This window comes from Phragmites australis, chromosome 18 (genome assembly GCF_958298935.1).
Source record: "Phragmites australis chromosome 18, lpPhrAust1.1, whole genome shotgun sequence".
Classification (NCBI taxonomy): Eukaryota; Viridiplantae; Streptophyta; class Magnoliopsida; order Poales; family Poaceae; genus Phragmites; species Phragmites australis.
In genome coordinates, this window is record NC_084938.1 from 27,384,611 (window position 1) to 27,400,599 (window position 15,989).

General features: G+C 44.6%; 1 protein-coding gene, 1 non-coding gene and 1 pseudogene across 2 annotated transcripts; 2 read left to right on the forward strand and 1 right to left on the reverse strand.

Annotated features, from left to right (window-relative positions):
• Positions 1–1,754: 1,754 nt before the first annotated feature.
• On the reverse strand, positions 1,755–1,826 carry TRNAT-UGU (transfer RNA threonine (anticodon UGU)). The gene has a single exon. It is a non-coding gene; the product is annotated as a tRNA-Thr (tRNA).
• Positions 1,827–5,446: 3,620 nt separating this feature from the next.
• Positions 5,447–9,184, forward strand: LOC133898667 (putative magnesium transporter MRS2-D; annotated as a pseudogene).
• Positions 9,185–10,201: 1,017 nt separating this feature from the next.
• LOC133899632 (peptidyl-prolyl cis-trans isomerase FKBP16-3, chloroplastic) lies at positions 10,202–12,405 on the forward strand. The gene is made up of 7 exons (XM_062340655.1): positions 10,202–10,384; positions 10,474–10,772; positions 11,144–11,227; positions 11,346–11,395; positions 11,587–11,635; positions 11,885–11,959; positions 12,091–12,405. Exons 1-7 carry the CDS (start codon positions 10,336–10,338, stop codon positions 12,202–12,204), a joined length of 720 nt encoding a protein of 239 aa, XP_062196639.1. The 5' UTR covers positions 10,202–10,335; the 3' UTR covers positions 12,205–12,405.
• The last annotated feature ends 3,584 nt before the right edge of the window (positions 12,406–15,989 follow it).

Below are 15,989 nucleotides of genomic sequence, written 5' to 3' on the forward strand. Positions count from 1 at the left end.
AGACTGCAGTTGAACAGCTAGTGCTACAGCAACCCTTGTTGACAATGGAGCTCCTTCAGTGAAAATTTGCAATGAACGCATGGCCTGAAATAATATTAAGCTATCATATGGCTTTGCCAATTTTATTTGTCGGCGAATCTAAGCAAGTGGGAAATAAACAACAACTTTAACGAGCTAGAAAATTAAGCTAATCCAGTGTCACTTCACAATTTGGTACTCCCTTCGGTTTTAAATATATGACGTTTTGAACAAAATCCGATTAAATTTTTAAAACTTTGACCATTAATAGCTTCTAAAATATTTATTTTGGAAACCTCATAATATAATATTATAAAAATATTTTTTAAGATAAATCTACATGTGTGATTTTTATGTTTTTATAGTAAATATTTTAGAAGATATTGACAGTTAAAGTTTTAAAATTTTGACTAGATTTTGATCAAAATGTCATATATTTAAAACTGAAGAAAGTAACAAATACAACCATTCAGAATGTACAGGATGGGAAAGCTTGAGATTTGAGACCATGTGTTGGTCACAGAAATCACAGCAAGTGTAAATGTGTGGTGAAAAACCACCAGGTTTGGAACAGAGTGGTTGGCTCGCAGGGGTGCGAGCGTGTGTTGCCCCAGCGTCCGATCGTTCGTGCTTTATCTCGTGGTAAGGCTCTGGGTGTGAGCCGAATCAGTTAGGGTTTATCTCTGGTTTCACACCGAGAAAAAAATGAGATCAGATTCTAGCGTTCGAATAGATCTTGGCTCGTTTCTGATTTTATGGTCACATGTGGCCGATGAGTTATCTCTCCTTACCTTTTAAAAAGGGGGCTTTTGCAAATTTACCATTGATTTTTTATTTTTTGTAAAAATACCACTCGAATGACAGTTCTGTGACATTTTTGCAATATTTTAATAACAAATTTGCAATAACGGTTCAAAACAGTGGCAAATTTACAATTATCCCTTTTAAAAAAACCACCAGGTTTTATCAGTGGGCTACATGAGCAGGACCAAGGCCTGACGCTCACCAACCACGACGCAGAGCTCGCCGTGGGCCGCCGCGTGTGGTGGTTCCACCTGGGCGTCAGCGCCGACGGTCTGGTCGACCCGCGCCATGTTCGCGCGCGCGGTCATCAGGGCGCACAGCCGCGCCGCCGTGGCCGACGGCGTGGTTGGATGCCTCCGGCAGGAAGGGGAGGGGAGCGAGCGGCGTGCGGAATGCGGCGGCGCTCCGGCAAGCCACGGCGTGGGTCGTCGGTATTTGAAACACCCGACCAGGGCTGGACGGTATTCGGACGGGGAAGGCGCCCCTCCCTGCTCACCTGGGATCAAGTCTGGAAGGCCAAGGTCGAGAACAAGGTCAAATTCTCTGTGTGGCTACAGTTTCAAAGGAAAATCTTGATGGCAGATAGGATCCTGAAACGAGGTGGTGGTGATGCAAATCCGATATGTCCTCTATGCATGCATCAAGATGTGTCGGCACTGCATCGATCTCATGGAAAATCTTCATTGTGTAGCACGATGGTCGGGCTTCCGGGAGCTCCGGCAAGGTGCCCGTGCTCAGCGACGAAGCTAGAATTTAATTGATGGTGGTGCCAAATACACACTCCAAAGTAAATATTAGTCCTAGTGCTTGATTTACCGTAGTACATATACCCAAGGGCATTTCAGAGGAAATTCCTTTCTGTACAACAGCTATCCCTACTCATTCAACAGGACGTGAATCTCCACAAAATGTAAAAAAAAGTAAATTAAAAATGCCCCCACGCAGGATCGAACTACGGACCTTCAGTTTACAAGACTGACGCTCTACCACTGAGCTATAGGGGCCCTGCGTGACAATAACTGAAGAGAACCTCAACACCATTCTTTGAGCCTAAACCTACTTATATTACCCCGAGTTTTACCTGTAACCAAGCTTGAGTGATCTTGTGCTGCCACATGTCCCAAGAATGACAGGCTAAAATGGCGCCAAGACTTATTGTTATAGCAGCTGTTGCTCTATTTGTGCATAATAATCATATTATCTTTCTAAAAAAACTTGCCCTTACTACTTGAACACGAATTGGTCTAAAACCTTGTGTTTTGCGCAAAAGATCTAGTGCAAAGTAAGAATATGGCACCAAAACCTAGATCGAGTTTTATGCAATTCACTCTTATTTATAACGTCAAACGTCTTGGTTTCCAAGGCACCAACAATCCAACTCGATCCGTAAAGAAGATCCCAATTCTTATCTGATTCAGACCAAACCTCGTTCTACAAGAACACCAAAACGGCATCTGTGGAATCTGACAAACCATGGAGCAACCATATACTCGGGAGGCTCACATCTTATGCTTAGAGGTTGCTGAGCATCCAAGCTAGTATCGAGGAGTGGGATATTTAATTTTTTATCACTTTTACAAGATGAGTGGTAACAAATTTATCATCTTGTTCTATATTCAATGACTTAGATGGCTCTCACATGTCAGTGAGAGATTGAATTAGCACAGGATAAGAGTAACAAATAGTTAAATAATCCCCGAGCGAGTCGAAATGCCAAAAGGGCCTGTGAAGCGTCTCCGATGCGTCCATCTCCGCCAACAGCTTCTGAAGGAGCGCTCCGTGCTTCGGAGGCGTCGTGATGGTCGCTGCTCCAAGTTGGCCAGACCCTAGGTAACAGGTTTACAGCGATCCCCTAAGCGATCACTACCTTTCCCATGGGAATTACTGAGCAACAGAGAGTACGCAGCGAGCCATCCACGGATCAACCGAATTTGATACCAAATGTGAGGTTCACCGCCGGAGAGGAGTCACCGGAGGCGAAGTCACCGAGATCTAGTGAGAAATTTGCAGATGAAGGAGGGAGGAGCAGAGAGGAACCAGAGGAGAACGAGAGAGATAGGAGCCTAGACATTTATCTTCTTTCTTCGTCAATCCTCGACGGTCTGACATCTTCGGCTTATAACAGCGCCGGACACACACACACCCCGACTTTCTGGCCCCACATGCCAGCCTATTCAATACAGATTCGACAAGCAAACTCAACTCAGGTAACGCACTCCAGCACGCTGCTCCTTTCCCGCCTTCTGCTGCTTCATACACTTGTTGCTGGGACGCCACTCTTGCAGGTCATGACAGGGCCATGAAAGGGCAGGTCGCCCATGAATTCTGAATACAACGGTGTCAGCGCTCGGCTGCTTGAGACGGAGGGATATGTGCCTTGGAACAGATCAATTTCAACAACACACTGACAAAGAAGGACAAGAATTGTCATGCGTTATAGCTATGATAGCGTCAATGCTGAGCGCGAGGAGGAAAATATCTGGACAGGTGCAGAAAGGATAACTTCAGAAGATTCATACATTATGTTCTGCTAAAAAGCTTGAGGAGCATGAGTGCAGAACAAAACAAGGCCACCTAATCTAGGCTTCTGCAATACATTTTGCTTGAAGCCTCAGGCTACAAAAGTAGTTTCTAGATAAAAGATATCAAAAAGAAAAATAAATTGGTATCTTAATATATTGCAATGATGCAAGGGCTAACATACATTTTAAGTTTTAGATATGGCCTTACGAGGATTCTAGTTATTTTGAGATGTTGGTTTAGCAAAAATGAGAGTTATGATTTTTTTGGGTGTGTGTTGTGAAATTTTTGAAAAACAAAATTTTGGAGCTACAATGAGACATTTTATTACAAAATTAAAGAGATAAAATATTATGTACCCCCATTCTTATAATGCTACCACAAGATCCAACGAGGTAGGTTACATGTCATGCTCTGATCTGACGATAACAATATTCATCATACAACAAGATGCCGGATGTGCATGTCATTTGTGTCTGATTTGCATGCCGTTTCATTCTTGATTCGCATGCTACAATTGTTTTGTTCACTGTGCCAACCAAACACAGACTATCTGCTCGACGATCTGCCAATGCTCAAGTAGGTCGGCAACAAATAAAAGGACACGGCTAATTTCCGAGTGTATATTTTATAGTATGGACACTTATTTTTAGTAAAATATTGTATGATAGTCTCCACCTATTTTATTTTTGAAAATTATTTACTTACCATGCCAGAGGAGGGAGGCAACATAGAGAAGCGAGGCAGGAAGCAAAACGCGCCCATGTGGATGGGAAGATCATATATTTTTCCATTATTCAGCCATATATAAGAAAACAATTATATTAGGTATGTAGGTAAATTAGACTAGATTGTGAAAGTAAAATAGAAAACAAATGAAGGCAAATTAGATGAGTCTGTTCCTTGATAAAAAAAAGAGAGTACTTTGTGTTGTTCTTCTCAACAAAATCAAGTTGTTTCTGGTTTTGCCATAGCAAATCAAGGTGCAACCTAAAAGCAATTAGAGGCAATATGCACAAGCAAAATCATACAAACCTAAAAGCAATTTTGGAAAATTTCACAAGCAAATAATAGAAGACATTTGCACAAAAAAATGATGATTTGGCAAATTGGTAGAAAAGTAATTTGAATCATTTTCTAGGCAAATTTCTACACGTTACAAAAGTAAATCATGAGGGTCTGCTTTGGAGACAAAACAAGCAAGTTGTTGAACATATGTGAGCAAATTCATAAAACTTGATAAGCAAAAGTGTAGAAAATTTGCAAGTAAATCTACAGAGGTAGGAAGGGATCTGTCGGACAACCCACCACGCTATCCTCCTAGACGACGTCCGTGCCGCATGCCACAGGGGTTAGGTTGGCCATCCAGCCCCGTCTCTTCTGTGCCACAGTTGTCGATGGATTCCCGGACAGGTCAGACCCCATCGCCCCACAAGGCGACATCCTGCACATCATCATCATCCGGTAGCCATTGCTCTGGGACATCGCTGGAGAAGAACTCGAGCACCGGGTTACCGACGGCGGAGAAGAATCTAGGAGACCGGGCCGCTAGGGTGGGAGGGCTCTAGGTGGAGGTGGGATGGTAAAATTCATTCTAGAGAGAGGAGGGAGGGGGAGATTTTGGGGAGGAGCGGCTCGGGCAAGGTAGACAAGATGGATAAGGGAGTGACAAGGGTGTCGAGCCTTTCAAAGAAATGCTTCGATCGGATGGCCCACCGAGCGTGTGTATAGGAAAGCGAATGCCCGCACACTCGGAATTTAGTCTTTACCGTTTTTTTAATTTACAGATGCGGAATTACTGTTCACTTCCTCCCCTTTTATTCGGGCCTATTACAACTAGATTGTTTGTGCTGCAAAATTGTTCATCGGTTTCCTTTGATCGGAAACGGATTGGAAAATGGTCGTCTTCCCCATTTTAAAACGTTTTTCCTTCACGCACGCATGGCGCGAACCCAGGACGGTAATCCAACTCGACCAGCGCAAGGACTCACAACAAACCGTGTCGGATTCGAGAGTCCAATCCTCGCTCTACAAAACCACCAAGGGACGGCTCCCCGGCCGGATCGATCTCCAAGGGACGGCGTCCGGCGATCGCGCGAGTGACATGGACTACTCCACCGAGAACAGCGCGATTTCGCCGGCGGCGCACGACATGAAGGTGGCCGCAGCCGGCGAAGGTGTGGAGTTCGACGGCATGGTGTTCACGGTGGCGGACGGCAACAAGGTGGCCCAGGTCCTCGGCGGCGGCGCGCCGCTCGTGCTCGGCAGCGACAGCTTCGTCGACGTTGCCGCGCACACCGGCACGACGCGGCACCACTTCGTGGACGTGCAGGGGAAAACCGAGGCCATGCTGCTGTACGTGTCCGTGCGCGAGGACCAGCACCGCATCGTCGACATCCGGAGGTTTTCTTAGAGCGAGTGACGCGACAGTTACAAGCGGAAGATGGATTACGTGTGACGCATTCTTTTTGGGGAAAAGATTTCATGCGATGCTCAACAGGCACGAAACACTCGAAATCGTGCTGCTATGATTGGGCTAGTCCAACATGGCGACATGTATTAACGGTCGTCGACACAGAGGAGAGAATTATTGGTGTTTCACGGGTAAAAATTTAAAACTAGGCAACAAACGCTATCGTATTTGGTACCTCAGTTGCTGAAAACACATTGTATTTGGCACCGGCCGTACCGTTTCATCACTGTCACGTCATGTCGTGTGTCATTTTGGGACTGAATAAAGTATATTAGCACAACTTTGTTGTATTAGTGCACAAGTAAATAAATATAAAAATGAACTTGATGAGTGAGTGTGTCACTTCGTATTATCTCTCTTCATAGAGTGTAGTATCTACCGGTGATAGTGAGACTAAATAGAGTGCAGTAGCAAAATTTTGTTTTATCGGTGCACGAGTGAATAAATAAAGGTAGGAACCAGAAGAGTGAGTTTGTGTAAATATGTTTGAACATATTTTGTTGATATTTTATTATTCATTTAGTGCATTTATAGGTAACTTTTTAGTGAAGTAATGTTAGGAGGAAATAAATTCTAATTTGTTGAACAATAATTGTTGTGAGTTCAAGTATCTTGTGTTAAAATATGATCTAATACGGTTGTTTTGAAATCTCAAACTGTTTTGCCGTACCTAGTCGCGTGACACCATCGCGAAGTTTGCATTGAGGCGAAGCTAAGTCGTAAAGGTATCGTAGCTGTCCAATGAATAGAGAAGAAAATAGACTAAAATATCTTCGGTGGTAGGTAGAAGTGTACTACAAGAGATGAGTATTTTGGAAAAAGTTAGGAAACTTGGAGGTCAAGTTTCCTAAGCCTATAAATAGAGAGGCAGAGCTATGAGAGATGATGAACCAACCATTTGAGGCTCTTGTGTCATTCATATGAGAGTATTGTGTTAGGGTTTTAGAAGAGAGAAAGATGGGTGCTTAGTTTATGTAATATGTGAGAGTTTTAAGAGAAAAATATTTGTAATCCGTTTAAAATAGGGCGAATCTCTTTGAGTAATGAAGTTTATTTTGTTTCATATGCTTGAATTCCCCTTCTTCTAGTTTTCTTCTCTCAGTTCCCTTGCCTCATCTGCAAGTTTTTCTTTCTTGATGTTTATTTCGTTTATCTTTTTGAGCTAATTTTTTTTAACATTTTGAGAGATTGTTCTTCTTGATGCTAAAGACATAAAATTCACATATGCATGTATATATAATAGGATCTTAAATTATCTTGCCTTTAGACCATCATCTTAGAGATCTTCTTCACCCGGTGTTCATCTCGTATTTCTTGAGTGATCTTTTCTCAAGATTCAACCTTTATGTGGGGATAAATCATGGATTGATTTGTTGTGAAACCTAATATTCGATTCCAACTATGAGACTCACTTTTTGTTGAATTTTCTAGTTTGGTTTTTATCTTTCTCCAGAGTTTTCGAAATTTCTAGGTAGGTGTAGTTTTTCTGCTGCGTATTTGTGTTACGTTATGTTGTGATTCTCTTGTAGATGTGTGTTGAGTGTTCGAATAGGAGAAGATCATCAATTTTGCAAGAAATTTGTTGAAACGTCTATTCATCCTTATCTGGTCGTCATTCTCGATCCTACACTATTGTCTTCAACGACATTAATTCTTCAATCATTTGATTGCGCAAGGTTACATCTTTTTGGCTGAAGGAGGGTGAGGTGGGAAAGGAGGAGAGCGTCTCGCCTTCGAGCGGCGGTGGCGGTGACAGCAGAGGTGTTGATAAGGATAGGCAAGCGTTGGGAAGCAGCAAGGCTTCTGCCGTTTGAATTCAGGGCGCTCAATGTGTGCCTCGAGTTCACGTGCAAGTCCTTGAACATGAGGTGCGCGCCATCGGCTGTTCATACTGTTTGAGAAATTAAAAGAAAAAATGATGGGATCGTGGCGCCTTTCGGGGCGGTTTGGTTCTCGCATCCGAGAAGCAAAACTAAAATTTAGTTACGTCTAAAAAATTTAGCTTTTGTTTAGTTCAAATCCAAAATTTAGCTGTGCCCTAGAAAATTTGACCGGCCAAATTTTTCTATAGCAAGCTAGATAAGATTTTAACATCCAGAATAATCGTCCTGATTTTTGGCCAGCCAAAATTTTGACCCCAGTTTTGGCATGGTGGTGTGGCGCCTTTCAAGTTTTCTTTAACCGTTGATCTGTCATTTGTGAAGCTTTTTGTGCGATTCCTGAAATATTGCTTATACATTTTATCAGACTTCCACGTTGGAGAAATAGGCATAACCAGCTCTGGATGAACTCACCTCCAAAGTCAGCACTCTCAATCTTGAGCGTGTAAGGCAAATAAAGAGTCGATTAGTTGCTATTTCTGGGCGAGTTCAAAACTTTGTGAATATTTTCTATCATTATTTTAGAACATTAGTTTTAGATAATACTGAAGGACTTATATATGTGCCACTACGTGTACCTTTTGACAGGTCAGGGATGAACTGGAACACCTGCTAGATGACGACATGGACATGGCCGTCATGCACCTCTCGGAGAAGCTCGATTACCAAGCGGGTGGCCAGTCGTCGAGATTTGATATGGAGAAAGAACCAAGCGAATTCGACAAAGAGAGGTAATACTGAATGCTGATCACCCCAATTTGTAGCATTATTTCCTTCCACAAATTTGCATCCCATGCCGTGATAATTCTCGTCCAGTCACAAGAACAGCAGTTCAGGTGTCAGAGTAGAGACGTAGCAATGAGCCGGACAATGGTGTATTGCCATTAATGGCACTCGCAAATGTCTCTTCGTCGTCTTCTCAATCCGCATTGCATTATGGGGCAGGTATGATGATGAAGTCGAAGAAGACGAAGACGAAGGATCCAAGGGCGGCAACGAGACGTCCACAGGCTTCATGCCCAAAATCGATGAGCTGGAGAACTTACTGGAAGCATACTTCGTGCAGATCGATGGCACCCTGAACAAGCTCTCCACCGTACATTCTCCTCCTCTCCAATTCCAATGCAGCATGATTTATGCAATGCATCGATGAAGAAAGCTTCTTTCATGGCGTCTTGAAAACCGCTTCTTATTTGTTTTCCGCACGTACGTCGTTGCATGGCACGCGCTAATCATATGGAAGCTGCGGGAGTACGTGGAGGACACGGCGGATTACATCAACATCATGCTGGACGACAAGCAGAAGCAGCTGCTGCAGATGGGGGTGGTGCTGTCCACGGCCACGCTGATGATCAGCTGCGCCATCGTGGCCACCGGCGTGCTCGGCATGAGCATCCGCATCCCGCTCTTCAATTCCCCCACCGTCGTCTTCTGGCAGGCCACCGGGGGCATCGTCCTCTGCTACACAAGGAAGGGCGTACTGCGGTGACCGGCCGGCCGGCCGGCCGGCTTCGGTGGCGCGCGCCGGCAGGCTCTTCAGCGTGGAGTGTGTACTATGTTCCTTGTCCTGGCATTGCTATGCTGCTCGTGCGGCCCGGGCAAATTGGCTCGCGAGATAATCTAAACTACATGTGCTGATGTGTGCCTTCAGACTTCAGTTGGTGCATGATAACGTGAGTAATCTTGCCGGGCGAGAGGTAGGGGTGAAAACTGGACCAATATTTCTCGCCCGTCCGATCGTGGGCTGAAGGTTTATAGAGCAAATATGGAATGCGATAATACCAATCCGATACTATTTGTGTCTGACTTCGAATCTAATAAAAAGATAGAATACATGATCACTATTATTCGTCCGAAGTATCTGAATATTAGGGGTTACGAGAAATATAATAATATATAGGTATATTATCACGTATCCATATATAGATAATACAAAATACACTTATTTTCATATCTCAGCGATCACTCTCTCTATACTAACTTTAATTATACTCGTATATTGCTTAATGTGTTGTGTAGGGATATAAATAAAGTGAAATTTTTTTATCTATCTGACTAATCGAAAGATTATGATACTATACGCTCCAACTCAACTCTGAAAGAAAATTGAGATATAATACATGATGAATAAATAATTACATCACTATCTATATTCGACTTTGACTTTAAAAAAATGGATGATAAAATACAGATTAAACTATATCTATCAATATATGATTCGATTGCACCCTAAGGTACTCTGTGCTTGAATAAAGTCGTACGTTGTCGCGGTCTCTCTTGCTGAATGGTGACCACCGACCACCGCGATGAAAGGTGCCTTTGTTTCTCCGAACATGTCAAGGTCAAAACGTGCGCAGGCGCCAGTTTTCCCGGTCCTTCCTCCCGAGGTCGCACGGGGCAACGGATCACGCAAGGCGCCGTGAGTTTCATGGAACGCAAGGGGGGATACACAGACCTGTGGAAGCGAATGCACAGTTCACCCGATGTCCCATCACACGGGCGTGGATGCGGACCAAGGCCAGATTTTGTTGGGTCGGCACTCGGCACAGCGAGTGGTGGAAACCGCGAGCTCTCTATCCACTCTTGACTCTTCTTCTCCGCCTCCTCCCTGTCTTCCTCTGCCATCTTCCCTCCCGGTCCATGGCTGCAGCAGCTTCCTCCTCTGCCTCGCCGCTCCTCCTCCCCTCAGGTTTTTTTTCCCCTTGCCGTACGTACGGAAGTCTTCTTTTCCTTGCCATCTAAGCTTAATCCATGCCTGAATGTGCTGCTTGTCCACAGGGTCGAGACACGCCTTGACCTCGAGGGCGTGGCTCCGCAGCGGCAACGCGTTCCGTAGCAGGGCGCTGAGTTCAGACGCACCGTGCTGCTGCAAGGCCGCCAGCGGAAGCTCGGCGGAATGTGGGGCAGCTGACGATTTCATGATCAGTGGTGCTAGTAGCACCAGGAGGAGCCTGCTCGGGGTGGCCCTGGGGGCGTCTGCCTTTGGGTTGGCCGCGTTCGATGTTGTCGCCGCCGGGTTGCCGCCGGAGGAGAAGCCCAAACTCTGCGACGCCGCCTGCGAAAGCGAGCTCGAAAATGTAGGTTCAAATTATACGCTGTCATTCTTGGCTATTCCTTCGAGTTTCCGGTTGAATTGGTGCGAGGATTAATGAAGATGCTAGTGTCAGAAAATGTGATGCCTGTCTGAAACACTGATTTTTTTTTATTTGGTTGAAACTACCGAAACTCTGAATTATGCATGATCTCGTTTAGTAATTACAGGGTGGGGTACTGATTGTGTGAAGTGACAGTGCAGCATTGCTTGATAATTCCTGTCACTTTGAGCAGTTTGACCCTTTTATATATATTCACTAATACTTCTCTAGGCCAAGGCATAGCTGGAACTTTGTGATATGATCACCTCATAATGGAGATACATGGTAAACTTGAATTTCCTCGTGTTATCCAGGTGCCTATGGTAACCACTGAAACCGGCCTGCAGTACAAGGATATCAAAGTGGGAGAAGGGCCAAGTCCACCCATTGGTTTCCAGGTGCTCACCCATCTAGCATAGCATGAGCTCATTATGATGATGTTCTTAGACATGTTTTCTTGTTTTACAGTCCATATACTGATAGATGGTTTGATATTGTTCGCTTCTTGCCATGTAGGTTGCTGCAAATTATGTTGCCATGGTACCAAATGGACAGATATTCGACAGGTGAGATTTGGACATTTGATGTGTGTCATTCAGCTGGTTTCTATCTGCACTCTGTTTACAGAAGACAACAAAATTATACATGTTTCCCTGTTCACAAATCAGGATTTACGAACTCAAAATGTGTTTCTCCAGCAATTCTTGATTTTTTTTTTCACGACAGAAGTAATTCTTGTTTATATAATGTTGTGCAGCTCATTGGAAAAAGGTCGTCCCTACATATTCCGTGTCGGTTCAGGACAGGTATTTCTGTGTGTTTTTATTGATGTCCATGTTCTGAAATATTACAATTCGAGTGATTGATGCCATGATATAATGATTTGAATATAGTAACTACTGTTTTTCACAGTGTTAAGTTTCACCTCCGACATACATATAGACTAAGCTACTTTGCCCAAAAGAAAAACCGAAAAGAAAATACACACTTGAACTTCCATGTAGCAAGTTTGAGATGTTGATTTGTTCTCTAATTCATCTATTTGGCAATATTAGGTGATAAAGGGTCTTGATGAAGGGATTTTGACAATGAAGATTGGAGGGCTACGACGGTTGTACATACCTGGACCAGTAAGTAGTACAACCTCACGATATATTGAGGATTGGGGCAGACAAGATAGTTTAGTGATATGGCAATGCTTCTTCTTAGTCTGAAGATCTGGACAGGACAGTGATGATTTTCTTTTCTTGATTATGAACAGTTAGCGTTTCCCAAGGGTCTTACATCAGCTCCAGGAAGGCCAAGAGTACCTCCGAGCAGCCCCATCATATTCGACGTCAACTTACTGTACATACCAGGTCTTGATGATGAGTGACACCATTCTGTTGCAGCAACCCTCTTTTTGTATACTGCAAGAGAAAGCTGAGGTGAAGGAGCTACTGCTTGCGAACCACTGCAACTAGAGCAACAATTCTCTCCGGCTACAATTTATGTGCAAGTACCTGTGTTGAGTACATAGCAACATTGGTGAATTGGTCCTCACTGATATAATTATATGTGAAAATCCTTTTATTCACTTGTGCGGTTTTTCAGTGTGGATTTCAGAATTCAGACTTTAAGTAAAATGAACACTAGATTCTCCAGTAATTCAAGACCAGTATCTGTGAATCAAGCAGCAAAATCAAATGGTACTTCGGAGGCTTGAAATGCAGTAGTCATAACAATGCAGAAGTATGAAGCCAAAACAAGCATGGAATGGGAACTTGCCTTGTGGAAAACGGGTGAACAAGCAGCTTCTCTACTGTACAGACTCGACAGTTCAGATTCCAAACCAAGAGAGGAATTGCGAATGGATTGACCACAGCATTGGCCTTTTGCCCCGACGAATTCTTCATAGCCGGGTTGCAAGAACAAGGAAGAGGTTCGTTCTCTATGTTATACCCCATCCGCGTCGGGCACTTCGGCGACTCATCACCCCCACCGATCCCCACCAAATCCGGCCCAGATCAACACCACCCTCACCGTCCCTATTCTAGATCTAGTCTCTGCCACACCCAGCCGCACTCCCCTGCGGTTGTCTAGCCAGGTCGCCCTCGGTCTCGGCCAGCTAGAGCACAACGCATGAAGCACCACAAGATCCAGATGCTGGTTCGAGCAGATTCGGTCTGGTTCATCTCTCTGCATCCAAGGATGTCCCTATCGTCCCCACAGAGCAGATCCAGGTAGGGCGAAGAGACGCTCTGGCGCAAGACATAAATGGCAGCAAGGAACGCCGAACCTACGCTGAAGCGGTCAGAGAAAGACCTCAACCCCCCCCCCCCCCCCCCAACGATCATGCATTCGCTCTAGGCCCATCCGCCATGGTGATGCTTTGAAGCCGGTGGGTGCCAGAAGTGCAGATCTAGGAACATTTGATCGTCATTGCAACCAGATCTCCCTTGAGCCCAACAAAGCAAACGAAATGCTCAGCCATTACTTAGGTACACCAGTCTTCCTCTCACCATGCTCTGCCTCGCATTCATGGCGATTCCCCAAGGGGGGAGCCTAGCCATCCGGCACACACAACTCGGATTGGGGAGAAGAAATTGGTCGCCAGGACAAGTTCCGCCCCGCTCATTGAAGACTGCCACCCATATTCCAACATCCAAAGTTGTAAGCAAGTTCTCAATGCCTTCACGGTCAGAGAAAACAGGTGCTCACATCCAATCCCGTACGCCGAGTCCTCGTTAGCGGCAGAGCGCAGGGCTCAAGAGAAGCCAGCAGATGCCTGTGCGTGGAGCATGGTAAGGCCTAAATACTGGTGGCGAAAGGACAGAGCACATTCAAAGCTTTCCCCTACTCGCAGCTCCACATTGTAGCCCGAACAGAGCTTGAAATCGAACCTCTGCTTAAGAAGGTTACAGGGGAAGTGCTTCAATTGTCTTACGCCAGACCACAAAGTTGCTTCTTGCCGAGACCCTACAAGGTGCTGGCTATGCAACTGGTTCGGCCACCGTTCCAACGACTACAAGTTGAATTTCTCCAGGCCACAGCACCAACACGCACCAGCCACCAAACCCCCACAGTGAAGATTCAGCAACCAACTCGAACCCATCGCCTTCCTCCCCCATCCACCTCTACTGCATCCTCACCACCAGGACAACAACCTGCCAGCCAGACACTTTCAACAGACAGCACTACGATGGCCACTTTTCCTAGTGACCTAGCGGGCAGGCCTCTGGAGAAGTTCGCAGTGTTCCTTGTATGCAGATGATGCGACTATCTTCACCAACCCCAACAAAGAAGATTTGATTGCTCTACAAACAATCCTCAAGGCCTTTGGTGATTTCTCGGGTTTAGTCACCAACCTAAGCAATATTAAAATCTACAAGATCTGGTGCAATGAACTACCTATGACTGAAATACTAGATGGATTCCCAGGAAAAATTAGCTCACTACCATGCAAATATCCCGGGCTCCCCTTACACACTAGAAAAGTGAAAAGAGTAGATGTCCAACCTCTGATTGACAAAATTGGCAACAAACTACCGAAGTGGCAAGGGGACCTCCTTTCCTTAGCTGGCCGCGAAACACTGGTCAAGTCAATTCTGTCATCACAACTGATTTATCATTTAACCGTTCTCCCCATGCAGAAATGGCTAATCAAGAAAATTGAAAGGATTCAGAGAAGCTTCCTTTGGAAAGGGGAAGCACGAACAAGGTCTCGGGGGACATTGCCTCGTCAACTAGCTAACTGTCACAAAACCTAAAGAATTGGGTGGCCTCGACATATTGGAATTGCAGAATTTTGCCAGAGCACTTAGACTTCGTTTGTTGTGGTTTCAGTGGTAGGACGACAGACCATGGAAAGGCTTTACCATGCCATGCGATCAAACAGATATAGATCTCTTCAACACATCGGTGATAGTCACTATAGGCAACGACGAAAAGGCCTCCTTCTAGCACTCAAGCTGGCTCCATGGGCAAGCCCCAAAAAACATTGTGCCCCTAACCTAGCCACTAGCTCAAGAAAAAATTTCTCTGTTAAGCAAGGACTAACGAAGAACAGATGGTTGGGCTACTGTGAGGAATGATGACGTCCTAAGAGGGGGGTTAAATTAAGACACTTAGAAACCTAAACTAAATTGGCTCTAAAATCTCATAAGATAAATCTATCTCAATTTCTATCTAAATGTGATCTAAATTTATCTAGTATGTTTACTCTACTGCTTGTATGATAAATTGTAAGTATGCAAATGTGAAAACGTAAATAAGGTAGAGAGATCAACTCGTCACAAGGGATTTTTATCTCGTAGAATCGATGATATGAATGTCACCTTTAGTCCACGTTAGAGCTCCATAAAGAATATGCTCCTGATCACTAAGTCTCTTTCGGTCATAGATCTTGAGCTATCCAGTCACCAAAACAAGGTCTTAAGCATGATGAGCCAACAAGCCATCAAGGCAAGGTCTCACCACTAGCCTCTCTTCCAGTCACTTACCGACGTGATCACTTCGGAGCTTGAGCCACCAAGGCAAGGGTCTCCATGTCATCGTACACATGTCTTGTCGCCGCTCCACACTAAGTCTTCATGCTGCCGACATACCACTCGGTATAAGTTAGGATCACTCTTTGATCTTTTCTTCAGGCTGCAGTATCTAGCTACAACTCACTTTAGGCCTATAAACACTAGGCACTCTCTAATCTTGTGCTCAATCACCTTAGATGATCACTTAAATCACTTTGGTGGCTTGGATATCTTCTCAATTGTATATGAGCTTCCTCTAAACTCCAACAGCATGTCACACCTTTAAATGACTGAGTGGAGGGGTATTTATAAGCTCAAGTCCACCAACTAGCCGTTTTTTCAACGGCTCAGGAAAGCTGTTAACGCTGGATGATCCAGTGAGAATAGTAGTAGTACGGATCATTCATTAAGTAAAAACTCAGAAACTAGCCGTTAAAACTCCACTCAATACCTCTGTGAACACCGTACACTCTGGTGTGTCTTCAAATTCATCACCGGACCTTCCGATGAGTTATCTTGAGCCATCCGAACCTTTTGTAGCCTCTCTGTGTAAAATGCTCTGGTGCATTCACCCGATGTTCATTCCATTCACACTGGACCATCCGGTAAGTTAAATCTTCTTTTTTTTTCCTTGAAAATGCTCCGATACAAC